The sequence below is a fragment of the Nannobrachium achirus genome (genome assembly GCF_963921795.1).
Source record: "Nannobrachium achirus genome assembly, chromosome: 12".
In the NCBI taxonomy this organism is placed as follows: Eukaryota; Metazoa; Chordata; class Actinopteri; order Myctophiformes; family Myctophidae; genus Nannobrachium; species Nannobrachium achirus.
In genome coordinates this window covers 42,997,011-43,018,574 of record NC_137832.1, presented here as the reverse complement: position 1 = coordinate 43,018,574, position 21,564 = coordinate 42,997,011, and the positions used below count along the sequence as shown (strand labels likewise).

General features: G+C 41.6%; 1 protein-coding gene across 1 annotated transcript; it reads right to left on the bottom strand.

Moving 5' to 3' along the window:
- Positions 1–1,102: 1,102 nt before the first annotated feature.
- crhbp (corticotropin releasing hormone binding protein) lies at positions 1,103–10,665 on the bottom strand (the record flags this gene model as incomplete). Its single annotated transcript, XM_080738160.1, has 7 exons — positions 1,103–1,257; positions 2,971–3,091; positions 5,491–5,645; positions 6,240–6,450; positions 8,769–8,926; positions 10,318–10,411; positions 10,585–10,665. 7 exons carry the CDS (start codon positions 10,663–10,665, stop codon positions 1,103–1,105), a joined length of 975 nt encoding a protein of 324 aa, XP_080594286.1.
- Between the last annotated feature and the right edge of the window lie 10,899 nt (positions 10,666–21,564).

Below are 21,564 nucleotides of genomic sequence, written 5' to 3'. Positions count from 1 at the left end.
TCATCTATGTAGGCCTAACACCCGATATTCAAACCTGGGTCTCCTGTGTGGCTAACCTCAGGGCTGTGCAGAGAGCACTGGAGGGGCACGTGCTCAAAGATAATAAAAGAGCACATTAAGTTTGCACTTTTGCGCGCACCGATTTTGCCGGGAACATTTTTTGGGGGTCCCTTGTGCCATCTAACACCAGAAATGTATTACATAATGGAAGCAAGATGTTCCACAATAAATTGGCCCATGTAATTCCCACTATTACCCTTTCTACTCTGCCTCCTGCATCTCTACCACAAAGAAGAGAAACTACTAAACTAGTCATTTAACTAAAGCCAGGAGCCATTGGAAACAGGGGAAAAACTATTAGCCTGACTTTGTACAAGCCAAGTTGTTTGCAATGCAGCTGCAAGATTAACATGGTGGGAGGGCAGTTGACCTCACTGCATTAGATGAAAAGTTAAACTAAAACTGACTGGTGCATGGCAGCTAGCTCATTTTAATTACATAACTATAATTTAAATATTAATTGTGAAAGTGATTTTTACACTCTCAGATTTAAATGAACACTCTGGATTTTACAGTGTAGTATGTCAAGTAAAAGAACAGTCAAAAGTGCTTCATCAATGTCATGCAAGTAAGATTTATTTCTAAAACATAAATACATTGTTCTCAGTGGAAGAGAATGTAAAGATGTTACATTTCCTTAAGAACAGAGCAGCTGATGCAAACTACTGATACAATAATGGCTTGTTTTTCGACTGCTCTCCCAAAAAAAAATTTTTACATCATTTCAGGAAGGAAAGAAGACAGATAACCTCCATTTCAAGGACCATGTGATTAAAAAAAATAGAAATCTTCAAATAAATATGTTATGATAAATTGTAACATTAGTAGATATTTCATAAAATATGATATATTTATTTAGGGAAATAGTCAAATAAATCAAACATTTTTTTTCTTCTTTATACAGAGATGGATTAATGTTTACCCTGTGCGTGCTTGTATGAGTGAGTGGGTATACTGTATGTATGAGAGCTTGTGTTTGTGTTCATGTGTGCATGTGTGTGCGTGCGTACAAGCTGGCATGCACGTGTGCGTGCATGCCAACTCATTCCACAGTGCAGAAGTCATCCAGAGTGTTTTCGCTTGCTTTGGGCAGTTCGCTGCGCTCCAGTATCCTGTACTGGAAGGAAACACGGTTGATGTAGTTCCCACTGGACACCAGCCTCACCACTGAGTTATCACAGCCAATCTTCATCTGGGCTACAGCAACATGGAGGGGAAGAAATGGTGCTTGGATCACAGCCAAAACAATCCAGCAAACAGCCAACACATCTGGCTGGAGCCTGCTTCGTCAAGTTCCTCACACATACTCACACACGCAAAAATGTTGACATTGGACTAGCTCCACAGGTGCAAATCAATCACTAATAGTGTAGCATAGGATAGCATAGAATCATGCTATAGTCTGTTCGCAGGGGTATACTGGGCATCTGGCATATACCGGGCATAGGTATACCTTCTTTTTTTTTTTTTTACAGTAATTTTTGGGCTGGGCCGCCACTAAGTGGAGAGGGCCAATCCCTTTGTAGCACCGGCCCACAGAGCAGAAAGACATCACATGATTGGCCCACTGACCCAGATCCCAATCACAGGCTACTGTGGCCCAGGAGTCCCACCCAAACATATAATATCTGATACAAGCCCACAACGTGTCGCTGCCTCATCGCTATGTTTGGTTCGCACCGGTTGTGGTGGGCAGGTCTGGGCTAAAATGCAAGAGACTAATCCCATTGCAGCCCTGTAGGTACGTGTATACTAGATAGGTACTGTAGCTATATACAATACATTATAGCATAGCATATTACAAATGAATAATAATTCATATCATATACAATGGAAATACACAAATACCTAAGTACAAGGTGGTCTCTCTTTATAGTTTTATAAGAGCTTACTGTAACTCCTCCACTGGTTGAGAGCGTGAGTCTACGCACATGTCATTCTGGTTCAGGTAAGGGGCATATAGCTTGGCATGGTATTATAGCATGGCATGGCATGGTATTAGTGTATTATAGTATAGATATAAAGGGGCATAATATGATATATGGTATGTATAGGGCTCGGCGATATGGAAAATAATCTAATTTCACAATATTTTTCATTATATATCAATATAAATCTTCTTTTTCATATTTAAAAAAATACTTAAAGGAGGACTTCACCACTTTTCAACCTATCTTCATATAATAGGTCCTCACTACTGTTCATTAGTGAGGACCTATTTTATTATGTTCATAATAAAATAGTGCAATTTTTTTCTCCATCGTCTTGTGACATCATCATTTTCCAAAAAAAGAATTAATCAATATTTTTGAAAAGAATATTTAGATTTGTATTATCGCGAGAACAATGGCTTCCACTTTAACAAAGCCTGCAGTTTCTATTAGCTTGGATTCCCAATCGATGATGTCACAAGACGATGGGTTTCTGACCTGCCCACAACCCTCCTCTGAGAAAAAAAAAAAAGCTATTTTTTAGTGAGGACCAATTATATGAAGATAGGTTGAAAAGTGGTGAAGTCCTCCTTTAAGTTCTGAAAATTGTCATATCTACCAGGAAAACATAACACTTATCCAATACAGTATAAAAATAATTAAATATCCCAAATCCCAGACAATACCTAGGTTTATATCACAATCTCAATGGATATATCGCTTAGCCCTACTATGGTATGGTATGGTATGGACTATGGTATAGTATGGTATGGTATGGTATGGCATTAGTGTAGTATAATGTAACAGAACAGCAGAGCACAGGTTACTTAGCAGTAGGCTAGGCAAACAGGCCAGTAATTATAAAAAAGGAATGTCCTGAATACCCTGATAAATCTGTCGCCATAGTATGTATTTCTGCCAAAACAAAGCAAATGAAAAACACATGAGACATAAATAAAGTGCAGCTCCGCAGACTCACCCAGTGTACTGAGAGAGAAACAAAAGTCAGCCACGGGGAACATCTTAGACGTGTCCACCCCGTTACCTCCCAGCAGCTCCACATAGTCCCCTGATCCTGAGCAGCCTGACCATACATGCCTCTGTAGAAGATGGCAAAAAGATCTCCATATACACATAGTATCGGCTGGGCATAAAAGGGACACAAACAGACAGACGAATACAATGGGTACGACGACGTGGTGTACAACAGTGGTTCTCAACCTGTGTCTCGGGACCCCTAAATGATTAACTTAATGTACAACGTTGTTTTCTCTCTCAACAGTAAACAAACCAACATAACGTTTAAGTGTATATAGAGGGTATCTGCACATTTCTAAAGTGACAATTTAAGGACTTTTTAATACCTCTAAAACAGTGGTTCTCAACCTTTTCAGGCCGCGACCCCCAAAATAATCATATTTTAACTGGGGAACCCCCACCCTGACGAGCACTAGAGTTGAGGCATTACATTTTGTATAACACAGTTCTATTGTGAAATTAGCAGATCTACATGCTCACAACGCCAGGCGTTGTGAGCATGTAGATCAGCTATTTTCACAATTTCTGCCTCTAATATTTGACAATTTGGACAATGTTTAATTTGTCATTTTAGAGGTACTGCATTAAAAAAGTTATTAAATTGTCACTTTATAAATGTGCAGATACCCTCTATATACACTTAAACTTTAAGTTGGTTTGTTTACTGTTGAGAGAGAAAACAACATTGCACATTAAGTTAATCATCTGGGGACCCCCCAAAATAATTTTAGGACCCCCCTGGGGGTCCCGAACCACAGGTTGAGAACCACTGCTCTAAAATGACAAATTAAACATTGTCCAAATTGTCAAATATTAGAGACAGAAATTGTGAAAATAGCTGATCTACATGCTCGCAGTGCCTCGCGTTGCGAGCATGTAGATCTGCAATTTTCACAATAGAACTGTGTTATACAAAATGTAATGCCTCAACTCTTAGTGCTCGTCAGGGTGGGGGGTCCCCAGTTAAAGTATGATTATTTTGGGTTTTGCGGGCCTGAAAAGGTTGAGAACCACTGGTGTACAATGGGTATTGCATTGCTGGGTGGGGCATCCCAGCTCACATCGCTCCTGACTTGTATCGGCTTGCCTGGGAAGCAGAAGGTTTGATTCCCAGCTCCAGCAATGTGTCGAGGTGTCCCTGAGCAAGAGACACTTACTGTAAGCACTCAGCTTAGGGTGAATCTAAAAATGGAATTTCCCTTGTGGAATGAAATTATTATTTCTAATTATTATTACTAGGGCACCGGCCTATTTGGGGCCATGCATATCGAGAACGATGCAAGTCATTCCAGTTATACTGCTTTGCGGCATGTTATGTTATGCAAAGCTCAGCCAATCAGTTAAGCCGACAGGTCAGGTTAGCCAATCAGGGATTTGTATACTGGCTTAGCGGCGCAAACACGATATGAAGCTCCGCCAATCCATGACCGAAGCCGATGCATACAAACTCTCGAACAACCACACCAAATTTCTGCCTCTTTCTCAGACCCACAGTTCTCTGCTCCGTTCGGCTCTGTTGCCTACCCAGGGCCCGCAAACTTTGGAATCACAATGACTCCTGAGCTAATGTGTACCGATTTGCGTGATTTTTGGACAAACTTGTTTTCTTTGTTCGTCCAGCCTATTATGGCTGACATCTAATACCAAACTATCTCCTAAATTATAGGAGGGATTTATGAGTCAATTAAAAATAATGTAATTGATTTAAAAGATAATGATTCTTTCTAATCTTTCTATTAAACTTAACCAATCGCTAATTTTGTTTTCCTTTTTCTTCATCTACACAGCAAGTTTAGTGTGTGTCTGACCAAGGCGTCGTGTAACCAAGGAATACAGTAATTAGAACTAAGAGGATGGTTTGGCTATCTTAAAAAAGTAGAAGTTCAATTTTGCAATGACAAATATTGATGCCCCTGCGTAAAGGACCTTTCCACCACAGAAACCACAGAAATCATTCTGGCTTTGTCCAGTTACCAAAAAATCTCCAGTCCCCAAAAAATGTGAAGCGTGGCCTATACATCTGGCCTAGATATGGCCTACATCTTGGCACAGACGTCGCAAAGTTTGTTGTACGCCCAGGGTCCCATTGGCTAAACTTCACAGGACGAGCTGTCATTGGCCAGCGGGATGCTTGATAAAATTAACTCATAAATAGCACCGCTCACTTCACACTAGGTGTGATTTTTTTACACTTCACAAGTTCAATTAACACACAGGATTTTACTGTGTAGGATTATACAAATCCAAGTCGTGTTGTCTGGCTTGAGTTGCAAAAGCAAGCAGTCTGCAGCAAGTCTTATTAGACGCACCTGCGTGCGTGCGTGCGTGCGTGCGTGCGTGCGTGCGTGCGTGCGTGCGTGCGTGCGTGCGTGCGTGCGTGCGTGCGTGCGTGCGTGCGTGCGTGCGTGCGTGTGTGTGAAAGCGTGAGCGAGAAGGAGAGGTGGTGGACTGTATGTCTGACCTGTGGTTTGAGCTCGTTGCTCTTGGCCTCACCCAGGCTGAGCTCTGTCAGCTGGAACTCCACAGGGTATATGACCGAGAAGCTGCAGTTCCTGTGCTGGTGTTTCAACAGCATGGTAAAGCTGCCCTCTGGACTCTGAGACATGATGTTACAGGCTACACACACACACATGTACGCACACACACACGCACACACACACACACACACACACACACACACACACACACACACACACACACACACACACACACACACACACACAAACACACACAAACACACACACACACACACACACACACACACACACACACACACACACAGAAAGACTTATTTCATCAAATTACACCACAGGGAGGTGCTGGGTACTGAAAACCATTTCTGATGCTGAAATGGTGCAAATCTTTTAATATATGTATTTTCAAAGCGAGCGTTTGTAACTAAAATTTTGCTTCTGGGTGGTCCCTGGAACGAAATATTTTGAGATGGGTGTCCGTGGCCAAATAAATATAATTTTGGGGGTCCTTCACATGAAAAGGTTTGAGAACCACTGACATAGTAGTCTCTCAAGAACAGACTAACTGAGCTCCATTTAAGTGAAAAGGACCTTTTCTTTGACGCAAAGCATAAAGCATAAAATAATGATACACAATAATGTGTACCCGTTCTAAATGGGATAAACTCGGCTCTAAAAGTGGAGTATGTATCGGCCCTTAGCCATCAGCTGTGGTGTGAAGTGCGCAGAGACTCACGGAAAGGGTTATGCAGCTTTTTGACAGTGAGGGTAAACCCGCTGTCAGGGCTACGGATCCGGAAGAAAACCATGGCCACGTTCTGAGAGGAGCGACAGGCTCGTCCCGACGCAGTGGAGGAGCAGTAGTCTGTGAAGCGCTGGTGTGGAAGCAGTGGGTGGTCCTGGCTGCTGGGAAACTTCTCTCCCTTCAAGACCCAGCCGTCAAACATCTACAGGAAGAGAACACGCAACGTTCAAAGTCAAACCATGATTCTACAGTATTATTAATAATAATTGCGACCGTCAGGTCGCAAGTTACTATGAAAAGCTCCACCGGCAAATAAACCAGAAATGCCAAAACATAATTGTAAAAAGACATCCTCAGAATCATGCTTAGACTATATAAAAAGGCAGATAACCTGCGTTTGAGTGGATTTATTCTCAACTGTGTCCAAGCAAAGGCTGTCAGTGTTGATGATGCATGCAACTGAGAGAAGCTGACGACTACCTCAATCTTAATTCCATTTCTCAATGGTGCAAACGTTATTTCCCAGACGATTGGACATGTCTGGTTGCAATTGGGGTGATGTAAATTTCTCTAGACACAAAGCATTTGTTAGGATCATCACAGCACGTCTAAAATGTCAACTATGCAAAGCGACGATCCACATCAAAAATCAACCATCCCTTCATTGAAAGGTTTACTGGGCTAATGTATATCCTACTTGCTGTCCAAATTGTGGGCATGGCAGGCAGTAATTACATACATTTTTGTTTTTGGCGATAGCCGATCTACAAGCTCACAATGTCTCAATGTGACATGTTGTGATCTTGTAGATTAGCTCATTTCGCTGTGTGATGCAGTATAAAATAGGGATAAGTAGTTAATGACATTTATTCAATATATGTATGTATTTTTACCAAACAGGGCTATTAATTGCCTTTGAAATCCCTACATAAAAGGGCTCGATGGAAAGAGGGTTTACTACTCTGCGATTATTCCCTACAATAAATAATCCAAACACACAAAGGACGTCTTTTCCTTTTTATGCCTTTCACACAAACATGCACACGTAATACACACAATACAATTATACCCTGAATAAACTTGAGAAGAAGAATAAAGTGCCAGTCTGCGTATAATAAGAGGCTCGCTTGAGCCTAAACACATGTAGCCTGAATGTTAACTTCACAGTGGGTTTTGTAGGTTCTCACAGGTAAGTTAACTGTAAAGAAATCATATACCGTATAAACATTATATAACTCAAGCAACCGATCATGAGCATAACCTTCTACGGAAAGTGAAACATTGCACTGTGTTTCAAAGGAGCGTGTGCTGAAAGCTTAGGCTACACCAGGACACCTTCTTCCCAGGAGAGTCCACATCAGAACTTGGCAGGACTCCACCACAGGAGAGCCACCAAGCCCAGTGAGAATTACAAAGTCTTGTGTCCCCAATCTTCTCCCTTCAGCTCCTGTCACAGCAGCTCTGCCACCGATAGTTGGGGGCCTTAGGGAGATAGAATGGTAATTTCGCGCTAATCAGTCTAAAAGTGCCAAATTTTGCACAGATGTAGCCCAGGGCATGCTCTAATGATTTAGCTATGGCGCCCGAGTTTGCAACCTTCGGGGTCGCCACAGCGGCCAAATGAAGTTGGGCTCCCATCGACTTTCTATACAGGAGGAAAATGTATTTAAGTATTTAAGTAGGATGTGAGGGGTCTGACTAGGGGTTTGTCATGATGCTGAATCCATTGCAAGCATTTGTTTTGCACAAAAAACATTCCTTGGGCTAAAAGTCACTGCATCAATACAGCATGGAATCGTGAACAAAGGTTCGCAAACCAACCATAACAAAATATTCTAAATTTTGGAGAGGCGAATTTTGGAGAGGCTAAGTCTCATCAAAAGGTGGCCCGTGGCTCAAATGCCGAAATAAATATTGGTCCTTAGTTGATATGAAAAGGGTTGAAAACCACTAAATTAAACAGATTGAGAACCACAGTTTTAACATCACCGTGTCTACTTCTCATAATAAGATCAGCATTGTTTGTGGGGAGGTGGACCCAGGGGTGTCGCACCAAATTCTGGGCCCTGGGTACAAGGATTCACTACGTTATTTTGTGCTTTAACTATTGAAAAATAGCAGATATACAAGCTCACAGCGCGGCACAGAGTGCCACGCTGCGAGCTTGTAGATCTGCTATTTTTGAAAAAAAGTATTTGAAGGTTTTTTGTAAAAAAATGTTTCTATGTCAGTGGTGCTCAAACTTTTTCATGTGAAGGACCCCCAAAATGATGAATGTATTTGGCCATGGACCCCCATTTCTTACAAATGTTCGCTTAAAAAAATACATATATTCAAAGATTTGCACACATTTTCACAACTTTTCAAAAATAGCAGATCTACAAGCTCGCAGCTCTTGAACTTGTATATCTGCTATTTTTCAATAGCTAAAGTATAGAATAATTAAGGCCCCCCCCACCTTGGTCCCTAGTAACTCAGTCCCACTTTTCCCCCCCTTGTGACGCCCCTGGGTGGACCTGCCTTGATGAAGTCTCCGGCATCGCAGTCGATGTTGACATCAGACAGCTCCAGGTTAATGACCTCACTGGGTTCAGCGATGATGAAGGCAGCACAGGCTTGCTGGGGTCGAGAGGCCACGAATGTGAACTTGCCCTCCGAGGCCACCATGTCCAAGCATCCTGAAAAGATACACACGCACGCACGCACGCGCGCGCGCACACACACACACACACACAATTTGTTCAAAATATTAATGACATTCACATGAAACAATCCGACTTGTTCACAGATGGGTGGGTGTCTGGGTGAATGGATTAATGTGAATGCATGTTTGACTGCTTAGTTTTAGACTGTCACTGTTTAGTTGACTCTAAAAGAGCACTTACAGGTGGCTGCAATAAAATAATAATAATAATAATATAGCATGTTGTAGGCCTAATATAGAATAGAATAGGTCTGCTTATCCTTCCCTATCAGACTCACCTCACCGCTACTCACCAGTTAAGAGTGGGGTGGCTCAGAGTAGATGACAGAGTACAGCAACTTGCAATGGGCCTGGTGTACAAGATACACTACACCACTATGATACCCAAGTACCTTTCAAAATACTTTATAAACATTAAGGATGTCCATAATTACAACACCAGAGGCAGCGCCACAGATCACTTTCAACCCAGAGTCAAAACCAACAAAGGGTCAAACTTTTTTTTCTGCTATACCACCAAAATGTGGAAAGCCTTACCGAAGGCCATAAAGGAGCATCCTTTAAAATTGCCCTGAAAAACCACTTACAGGCAGCAGCCGTTCGCAACTGGTAAAAAATGAACCTAGCCCAACCCTACCCTCCCCTGCCCCTTCTTTGTATATACTGTTTGTTTTAGACTTACTGTCTTTTTTTTTTATTTTCTTTACATATCTACTGCATAGTACTGTGTTCTATTTGTCTGTCATTCAATGTTATATGAGATACTTCAATGGTTTCCAGTGGAAATAAGCTTAGTCTTTTCATGGATCTCCTTTTAGTAGACCTTGTACCAGTGAACTGTACCGTCATGAAACTGTACCTTTTCCTATGCAAACTTCTAATAAAGTCTTCAATCAATCAATCAATCAATACAAGAAAACAAGTTATTGTGCAAGAAAAAGAAGAATCTATATGCAGGCTTATGGAATCCTTTCCTTAATGGAAAAGTTATTGGCTAAAAAAAGGCAAAGTATAGCCTACCATTAGGAATTAATATTGGCAGTGATCTGTGCCAATAAAGAGGTAATTAAAAATAGCATACATTAAAAGTTCAATAAGAAAAAAACATACGAAATAATACATGTTTACAAGGGGACCAGCAGTGCAATAAAGAAACACAAAAATGCAACAGAAGAAAAATACTACATTGAGCTATTTAAATTAAGCTGTCTGTGAACCACGGTCACAGACAGCAATATACAAAGCCTCTATTCAGTTTATTCACCAAATAAAACACCAATAAGCTGGTAAACAGCGTTAATCATAATAATGACTATAAGCCTACTGAATAAAACCATTGTTACAAGTGTTTACAGCTGCACTTACTCAGGGGTCGGCGAAAAATAAAACTATCCGCTTCTCTCTTCTGGTCCAGATTGAGAAGAGACAGAGACAGTAATCCATCCGAAGCGTCTTCCTCCTGCGCAAACGATAGATGGTGAAGAGAACAGAAAAATAAAGACATTGATGAAGTCTCGCCTCACTATAAAATGCTGTTATGGTTGTGCGCTGAACAAAAGTTAAAACTAAAGTAAAGTAGATATTCGTAAAGGCCTATTTTGATGTGTAGTATAAGTAGCCTATGCTCTTTACCTCGATATAGCGAGCGAATCCTGCGCGGGATGACAGGGAGATGACAAAGAGAAACAGTTGGGCGCTCATTGGAACCGACATGGTGAAGTGAAGCTCAAACCAAAGTGAAATAACGACGCGCGCTGTGAGGCGGCAGCTTTTATAGGGGCGCAGCTTGGCGGCCCTTCATTAAAATGCTACTCTTCTCTTAAATCACGGAGTTGAATTACAAAAACATTCTAAAAGGTCATGAGAAATCACTTGTTGATCAGGCCATAGCCATAGTGGCCATAGACTAGTGCTTTTTGGGGTTGAAATCCTATTAGTAGACCTTGTATCTGAACTGTTGCTTGTGCTCTTCTTATGCGAACTGTTAATAAAGTATTCAATCAATCAATCAAAGGCTACTTGACTTTTTATGGTAGAAAATATTATATCCCAATACCCCAACCCAACAATTTGTATATGCTACCATGCAGTCTTTGTCTGAAATAAATAAACAAACAAACAAACAACAAATCAACCAACCAACCAATCAATGAATCAATTACAAGGAAAATATTTGGATTGCACCACATGCACCCTCCCAACCGGAGTCCCCCAGGGATCTGTACTGGGCCCGTTCCTTTTCTCCCTGTACACTAAATGCGGTCATCTCTCACAATCTATCACTGTTGTGCTGATGACACTCATGATGACATTCAACTGTTTTTATCCTTCACCTCCTCTGCCACCCAGGTGGAAGAGTGCATTGTCGGATGTCTGGCTGACATGACATCTCACAGTGGATGACAGCCCACCACCTCAAGCTGAACCCATGCAGACAAGACGGAGGTTCTCTTTTTCCCAGCTATAAGTCCTGCCCCATGCAGGATCTCACTATTTCCATAAACAACACCTTTTGGTGACTTCAGTTCCAACTGCTAAGAACTTGATGTGGTCCTGGACTAGCCTAGCACAGCTAAACAATCCACCCATGTTAAAACAAGGTATACTGCAGTTAGTTAGCTGCATTAGTATTATATAGTCTGACCAAGCCAGGCTAGTCCTAGACCACCAGACAGCCAGCTCTCATTCAAGGCACACATTGCATCAGTGACCTGATGCAGGTTCACACTCTATAACATCTAGGATCAGACCCTTCCTCCAGGAGTCAGCCCAGCTCCTCTAGCCTAGCTGAGCTAGACATCCCAGCCATGTTAAAACAAGGAGGGAATAGATAGATACTGCAGTTAGTTAGCTGCATTCGTATATAGGCTGGCCCCAGGCTACAGCTCCTCATCCAGGCATCAGTCATATCAAAACTTGACTACTGTAACTCTCTCCTCACGGGCCTCTCGGCATGTGCACTTAAGCCTCTCCAATTAATCCATTGTCTACCTACCTTTTTTCTTAGATTACTATTTCTATACATTCGTCATTCGATGTATTCATGTTGATGTATTGTTGTATTACCTTGTATTGATTTTGATGTATTGATCTATTCCTTGCTTATTGTAAATTGCTCTGGAAGAGCGTCTGCCAAATGCCTAAATTGTAAATTGTAAGGGCGAGGTCGCACACATGGGCATGTGCACTTGGGCGTGTGCACGCATTCGCCTGGGTGACAGCAGACTGATGGGCAAGCGCTGGCGCTTTGGCATTGTTGGGATTGTATTAGTGTGGTTGTGCTAACAGGGCATCATCTGGGAATGCCCATAAACTGTTAATATTGACGTTTTTGGGACAGGTATAGGGCGTAAAAAGTATGCTAATTAGTAAGGCCAGACGGGGCCTCAGGCTGGCCCAGTTAGGGCCCATTTAGGGCCAGGCCTTCATTTTCGGGCCCGTTGAGAACGCTGAGCTTGTCTAGTCATCATTGTGATGTCAGAACAGGTCAGCTATATCCTTCTGCTGAGCTGGTCAAGTCATCATTGTGATCTCAGAACAGGTCAGTGCAAATGAATTCTGTCTTGGACATTCATTTGCAACATCAATGTGATGTCAGAAGAGCATGAGGTGTGACAGACAGCAAGTTGCAAGTTTTCATACTAAATAGCGAATATGGGACGAAGGGAATGGTGACGTCAGCCATTGTTCTACGGACCCATGCCATGTTGAAGCCACTTTTTCTGTGAATCCAAATCCACAGTCTTGGAATTTCAGGTCCTGAAAAGCAACCGGAAAAGGATTATTGGCTGGAAGGGCAGCGAGGGTGGGTCTTCACTTAGTAGAGACAGCATAAGCCTGAGAAGAATACCCTACTTTATCATGAATTAAAAAAATAATCAAACCATAATTTACAAAAGCGCATTTCATGCTAATTGAAAGAAGACTTTAAAGTGGCATCTTTTTGTACTTTTTCTGATTTTCATGTATCTATGAGGTTGCAGTACTTCATTAGAAGTTGGTTGTTATGTGCAATGATGTATTTGGAGTTACTTCCTGGAGGCTGAAACCTGGTTATGTCATCGACGTGTCAGCCTCAGGTGACGTCCAGGTAACCGCAGAAATAATTGGTGACCCATAGGCTAGCAAACAGTGCCATTCAGCGTCAACATCGGTTTTTCCATTTTGTGCAAAACGGGCCGCTCCCGCAAACTTTGAGAGCCAAGTGTAGTCAGTTGTAATGGAATCTGAAAAATCATCAAAATCACATGACTACAGAGATATGTTGTACCAATTTGGGTGAAATTTGGACATTTTGGGTGAAAGAAAATGCGAAATGGTGGAAAAGCTTGGAAAGCGTGGAAATGGGGAGTCTATTTGGGGAGTTATGTAATGATCCAAGTTAAGCCAAAACATGAATCGGCTTGTTATAGCACCACTATGCGGCCAGTTTCATGGAAGTCAGTCCCTGCTTTCATGATTTGTGGCATTTTCTGCAAATGGGCCACTCCCACAAAATTTGGAAGACAATCATAGCCAATCAGAATGGAATCTAATAGAAACATCTTGATCAGATGATAGATAATGTGTACTGATTTGCGTGGGTTTGGACAGCATCTGTAGGAGTAATATCAACCCGATGTGAGACATTTGGGTTGGTCCTTATCCTCCCAGGAATGTGCATACTAAGTTTCTGGTGCCTGAGATTAGCTGTTTACTGTGACGGACAGAGGAGGAGCGAAAACATTGGCCGTTCCGGGCGGGCAAGGATAATAGATGAATAATTAAAAAACACTATATAATATCTCTAATTTGTCAAAATCCCGTATAAATCATATTAGCGCATTGTCGTGAAATAAAAGTCTAGTAGCTAAAGCAGGTATTTTGCATGTAGACAGAAATACCATTACAAGACTCATTTGCATTTCACGGATCCAAACCCCATATGGGATAGGCTGCTTGTCTTGAACCACAGAACAGTTTCCCAGCACGTTCAGTGGTGAAAGAAGTAGACTACTAAAAGAAAGATTGCACTACCACAAAGTAGAAATACTCCTCCATTAAATAGTCCTCCATGAGTCTTAGTTAATGCAAAGTGACTAGTAACGCGCTGCCAAAAAGACTAATTGTAGAATAAAAACTAAAATATTTCCTCTGAGGTGAGTGGAGTTTAAAAAATGGAAATACTTAAGAAGCAAAAGTACCTCAAACATTTACTTAAAGCTGCACTATAACTTTCCTCTTCTACCCCGGATTTGAACTAAAATAAAGTTACATAGTGAAGCATTAAGTAGGCCTACATTAGTTGGGTAAAAGTACTTTGTTACTTTCTTACACTGGCATGTTGCCCCCTTGCAACGTGCAAGGGGAGGGGCCACACAATATGTGGCTGCAGGAGTCTTGTAGCCTAGCCTTCTGTAGCCTACCACTTTAAAATCATAGATAGACACGGTCAGGTATTCAGATAGACAAGGACAAAACAGGCTACACAGGCAGCTACAGCATTAGGGAAACATGTGAGTAAATTGAGCCCAATGTATGCTTCGTAGTATGACAAGGTCACTATATCCGATCTACAAGATTGTGTCTTGCGAAGATCTGTTGTATGTATACAACGGATTATAGATTATAGAGAGTGTGTGTAGAGCAGGGCAGGAATTTCATGGAGGCCATGAAGGCCATGGCCGTCGTTGCCCCTCAGTTTGGCCTTGTGCCCCTCCAAAAAATGTCATGCCCTGAGGCCACAGTGGCCTTAAAGGACCACTTTACCTCTGGGACAACCAGATCTTATTGTATTGTTGTTTGGGACACGATCAACACAATCCTGAGTTTTCTTTGTGTTCAATCTGTGTTTTTAGATATTTTAGTATTTCAGCATGCTACAACTGGTCATATGATTCATTTTGCATCATATGATGCATCAGATGATGCAATATCAGGCTACAAAGATCTGGTTGTCCCAGAGGTGAAGTGGTCCTTTCATGCCCTCAGCTGACTGTACCACTTTCTCCTCTGTCTCTGTCTTTTCAATATGTAGACAGTAGACACCAGTGTCTCTTTCTGGTCAATATGTAGACAGACACCAGTGTCTCTTTCTGGTCAATATGTAGACAGTAGACACCAGTGTCTCTTTCTGGTCAATATGTAGACAGTAGACACCAGTGTCTCTTTCTTGGCATGTAGACATCAGTGTCTTTTGTTGAGTCCCCTTTTTTAAACCAATGCAGTATCTTTGATTTGTGCAGGGATGAGCATGGATCAGATTGTAAATACCAATGAATTTATCCTTAACACTTAAATTAATTATTTCAATGGACTAAAATCTTGTTTTATTTGATGGCCTTCCTGCCCTGGCATTTGGCCTTTGTGCCCTAAAAAATGGACAACACCAAAGGCCAAGTGGCCTTGCCCCTAAAATGACGAAATTCCAGGCCTGGTGTAGAGAGACTGGAGCGACAAGGGTTGAACGGGCGTATAGTTCACAATTAGAGGGCATTTAGTTGCCCTCTAATTACTAATAACAAGGTAAAAAAATAACCTTTCTTTGACCCTTTCAGAATGAGATAAAAGGGAACAAGGAATCCTGAGAAATTATACTCTAGGAAAATATTCTTGCTTGACGGTGCTGGTGGGCCGTTTAGATTACAATTTAGGAATGAAGCTGCGGACCGTATAAAATGTGTCCTCGGGCCGTATTTGGCCCCCGGGCCGCACTTTGGACACCCCTGTCCTATAGGCCTACTGATTTAATATTTTTCACCAGCGGTCACCTAAAGCTTGTCAAATGTTCTACTTTTCATCTGGCTGACATTCTGATTAATCAATATGATGGCTTATTCAGTGTAAAAGCTTGTGACAAATATTTGCTCGAAAGAGAAATTAACTTTCAATCATACTCTAGGCAGGGAGCCATGTTTTGGAGATTTGGGCAGATAAAGTCATTTACTTGGCTTGGAGATTTTGTATCACTGTCAATTGTGTTTACTATAAGCAGGGATGTAGTGGGGGGGGGGGGGGGGGGGAACGCAGGGGTACAGAGTGCCCACACTTCTCTCAAGTCAAGTCAGTTGATATTATATTTTCAGGTCGTTCTGACCCAGCAATTGGTTGAAATAGGCTCGCCAGCCGTGCTGAAATGAGCATGACTAACAGCAGATGGTAATATAAGATTTGAAAATGGATTCATTAATTGGAAATATCAGTTATGGAGCTATTTTGCATGGGAAGTTTGGCTGATGATCCAGTCATCAAATTATTGGTTGAGAACCACTGGTCAGTATGCATCCAGCTAGTAGCAAATGCAAAGTGTGTGAGGTAGGCAAAACAGAATGATGCGAAGTGTCTCTACAGCAGTAGTAACAGCGGAGTAAAGTTTTGGTTGTTTCATACAACTGTACATTGTGCAAGTACAGTAACGGCAGGGGAAGCGGCTAAGAACATACCGGTAGGCAAAAATCTGAGCTATCCGTGAGCAAAAGTTTGAGTCTGTAGAACCAACCGTGTGCTGTGAGACCCCAGACATGCTTACTCGGATACTCATTATGTGAAAGTCCTATGATGTCTGACATCACACATACAATCCCTTTTATGCCCATATATGGAGAACACTGACAGCATCAGTAGGACTAAAGGTCTTTGCACACTGCTGCGTTTTTCGGACCGAATATCGGAGTGAATTTTGGAGCGCGCAAATAAAAAAATCAACCTCACGTTATGTTAGTCACGTTTGCACACTGCTGCCCGTTTCGCGCACCACTCGGTCTCTCTCTCCTTGCCCTGAAAAACGCATTTCGCAACGAAAAACGCATTTCTCAACGAAAAACGCAGCAGTGTGCAACCAGCTTTAGTCCATGCATGTCAGTGTGTTGTAAAACGCATATGTGCCCATACATGGAGATCTCTGTATCTCCCCTTTTATGGGCATATTGGTTGGATCATGCGGTTCTACTGAAAGAATGTGTTTTGTACAAACGGCAGGGGAAGTAGCTAAGAATGTAGGCAAAGATCTGGGTTATTCGTGGGCGAAAGTTGGAGTCTGTAGAACCAACCTGTGCTCTGAGACCCTAGTCATGCCACTAGGGGCCCCATGGGACTCAGGTTCAATTAGTAGCTGGGATTAAAAGAGAGACTGCGTGATGATTATATAATCGTTACGTAGATCGAGGGCAGAGGACCACTGCAAAGGACCACATGTCCATCATAAGTATCTATCTACTGTAGGCTATCTACTGAGAGAGAAAAGAGAGGGAGAGGGGGTTGTCCCATGAAGAGTCCCTTTAGATAACTATTATAATTCACGCTGCTTTGTTGACAGCCAGTTCATTTCATTGAGACTAAATGTGTGGGTGCCCTTATTACCATTAGCAAAGGTCAAATTCAAGAATTATCTGCATGACAGAGAGGATGATGATGATGAAGTTAGTGGGTGTCTCTGAGTCACCCGGCAGCCTGCACAGTGCACAACATAGCGTTGTTGTCAGGGTGGAAACCTTGTATGTCCAAAACCTAATAGTGAAAATAGCCGATCTACAAGCACACAACGCCTCGCATCGCAAGGTGTTGTGCACTTGGAGATCTGCTATTTTCACTACTTTTCTGCATTGATGAAGTTTTACTTTTGTATGATGAAGTAGGGATTTAATTTACCAAAAAATATACACATTTGAAACTTGGAGATACAAGGTTTCTGCCTGACAGTGACCATAGGCTGCTACGCTTATCTGAAATGAGGAAGAAGCTGGCTGTTTGAAACGGTGGTCAGTAATTAGTTTGTTTCTATGGTTGGCATTTGCTCATGGTCAAGCGATGAAGGACTCTGAAATGCTTCACAACAGGGAAGAGACAGAGATAGAGAGAGAGAGAGAGTATGTGTGTGTGTGTGTGTGTGTGTGTGTGTGTGTGTGTGTGTGTGTGTGTGTGTGTGTGTGTGTGTGTGTGTGTGTGTGTGTGTGTGTGTGTGTGTGTGTGTATGCAGTGACCTATACAAGGTGTATTGCTATTAAGGAACCGATTCCAGATGATAATTGGTTGCAATAATTAAGTCCACATGTCAAAAAGATGCTGCAGGGGTTCCGTCAGCAAAGTGTGTTTTGCTCATGTGGCCGACAGCAGCAGGGTGCTAATGGGAATAGTAGTAAGTAAAATGCTACAGAACATGGCTTGTATGTTTTGCATATATGGCTGGTGCACTATAGTGTGTGGTTTGTTGTGTGTTTACTATTGTTATTAGGGGGCCAAGCGCGTAGTGCTAATGGTCCCCTATTGAAACTGTACCTTTTATTATTCTTCCACCATTTTACGCGTAATATTTACGCAATATGTAGGGTTACGGTATGTCAAGTGTCGAAGACACGAAACCCACAAACATTGGCCAAAGGGCGCTATAGCAATGAATCAATTGAATGCAAAACTTTGAACAGGTATAATTCATGCCATGTCCTCATGCCAAACTACTTGCCACTTTTACCTTTGACCTCTGACCTCCCACCATTTTAATTAACAGTTCTGGCCTAACTGTGCAGTAGTTTTTTACGAAACTTGGCATAATGGTAGAGGGTCATGGAAAACGGTGAAGAACTGAAACTCACAGTCATTCATTGAAGAGTTTGTCAATTTAAAATGCTAATTTGAAGGTATAACTTCAATTCACATGCGTCCATTTAGACTTTTGACCTCTAACCTTTAGATCTCCCACCATTTTGAATTATATAAAACACTGTTCAAATCTATCTTTTCCTGGGATTTTTGTGCAATGTGCATAAATCATGCCTCGTTTTGCCCAGAGCTATCATTGACCTCTTGACTCAAGAGGATACAACTGCGTAATAGTGAATTGTAACGGCATTCTGCCAAGCGCTGCCCTTCCTGCATTCTCATTGGCTGACTTTTCCTATGCAAACTTCTAATAAATACTTCAATCAATCAATCAATCAATCAATCAATCAGTGCAATACAAAAAGACACCGCCATTACTTTTCCAACAACAACAGAATAGTAAATGTTTGGTGGTGAAGCGTCACTGAAAGTGACTATCACACGATACGTCCACTATCACGCAATACAACTATCGCTTTGACCAGTAAGCTCCGCCTTTCGATTTTTCTTCATTTTGAGCAGTTTGAAAACACCTAAACCTGTTTTCCTCCCAGGATTATTTTGTACAAGAGAAGTTTGTACGTGAAAAAATTAAGCCTTCATGAGACAAAGAATATTGAGATCCCCAGGCATCAAACCTAGGCCCTAACTCGCCAAGGTCCTACTTGGCCTTACTAATTAACATACGTTTTATGCCCATATATGGAGATCCCTGTCCCAATGTCATTAATATTAAGGACATATCTGGGAATGCCCATATTTGGTAATGCCCCTCTATGGGCATGTTTTGAGAAAACATTGTTGACTATCATGTAGGGGTCTCCATATATGGGTAACTGGTCCGATATACATCACTGGCCAGATGGCCAAGAATTGGCGCGACCTCGCCCTCTTGGCCATATATGGATTCTGTCGTCTGACATCATACATACAATCCCTTTCATACCCATATATGGAGATGTCTGCTCTGAGTATCTGACATCACTGTGATGTCACCCGTGATGTCACCTGTGATTTCGACATAGGTCGCAGTTTAGTCTGTGAACCGTCACAGCTTGACCGCATCTCTGTCTGTAACACCTGACACTGGTTCACAGACTAAATTGCGACCTACGGTAGCAAATAATTAAATTCACTGCAGTTGTGTGTGTGTGTGTGTGTGTGTGTGTGTGTGTGTGTGTGTGTGTGTGTGTGTGTGTGTGTGTGTGTGTGTGTGTGTGTGTGTGTGTGTGTGTGTGCACGAGTGTGCCCATGTGCGTCATTTGTGTGATAGACTCCTCCATGTGTTCTCATGTGTTACGATTTTGCAATTTCACAGCAGAGCTGTGATGTAATGCTCTAATACATGCTGTAATTGTTGGTTTGCTTCTACATTACCAAAACACACATTGCAAGCAATAAGCTAGCTAGTCAGAATCCAGTGTACTAAATGAATCGATACATTTTAATGAACACATAGCCAAGATGCCTCATTAGACTGCTGCTCTAACTGACGAACAGACATATCAATTCACATCATCTCTGTCTATAAACAGAATACATTCACCCGGTCCATCTTCCAGACTCATACACCCGCTCCCATTCCCAGCCTCCTCTTGAGTGAAAAAATAAAAAGGGAATTATTGAATTAATTTCATCCTACTGTACTGTATATGGCACCAAGAGGAATGTGCTGCAACACTATTCACACGTAAAACAAAAAAGCTTTATAATGGTCAAACTTAATGCACAACTATAGTACATAGAACATTTAGCATACAGTAATGGTAACAAGATTCTCACACTGTCAGCTGCCCACTTAATTTTGTGCGTGTGCGAACACACACACACACACACACACACACACACACACACACACACACACACACACACACACACACACACACACACACACACACACACACACACGCACGTACATCAAACATTAGGATCAGAACACACCTGTCTTTGACTCTAGTTTCAAAACCATAATGTTATTTTTCAAAACTCTGAATTCAAAATGGTGAGTCACAACTTGTAATACAAGGTGTCCAACCTCCAAACCATTGCATTGTATATTCATATGTATAAAGAAACTTTGCACTCACAGAAACATTGGATCAAACATTACAACTCATACTGTATAACTCATTTATCACTGAATACCATGGTGACATTTCTTTAGATCATCCACAGACAAGATAAAGGCACTGTTAAATCTCTCGTAGAACCATAAAATATTGCAGTACAAAATATGTGATACATGTTTCATTGAGTGCTACACGTAATGTCACTGCAAAACAAACTCCTGTGGTTAAGCAAACCAAAGGTTCAATCACTCACCAAACTGAAACTGTGTTGTGGATTGTTCAACAGGACAGGTTCTCATCCGTATCAAAATTTTAGTTTTCATTCACCAAACATCAGGCCTTCGGGCATGGCGAATCCATAGCCTGACTCTGGTCTGCAGTGATGTTGTTGCATGTGTGATCCATGGTCTGGAGACAGGTCACTTGTTGATGTGGAATGGATGCCCATCACTTATTATAGGGCATGACAGTGGACGTAGTTTTCTGGTGCCACTAAAAGATGTACCATTCATTTTCCCCATAGAGTGATTTACAACAGTATTTATATTAATTATTTTAACTTAGAATCAGGCCATCCAGGAGTCTGGTGAATCATGACCATAAAACCTTTGACATATGTGTGTGCCACCAAAACTGTGGAAGGAATAGTGCAGCAAAAAATAAAGAAAGAAAGAAACGTTTACTTAAGAGATGATGGAAGATGGAATTCAGACTGCAGGGGCAACCACACTAATTACACAGCAACATAACTTACTTTACAAGGTGCCTGGTATATATAATATAACAGACAGAACAAACTACAATAATGCACCCATACGCTGGAGAGATACCCCCTTTGAGGATTTGCACTAAATGACACGGATAGGAATATATCTTTTTTTCTTCATTCTCATATTCACTGTACACATATCATACTGATAGCATATTTATTATTGATAGCCTGTGCATATATTCATTGTCGATATGTTAT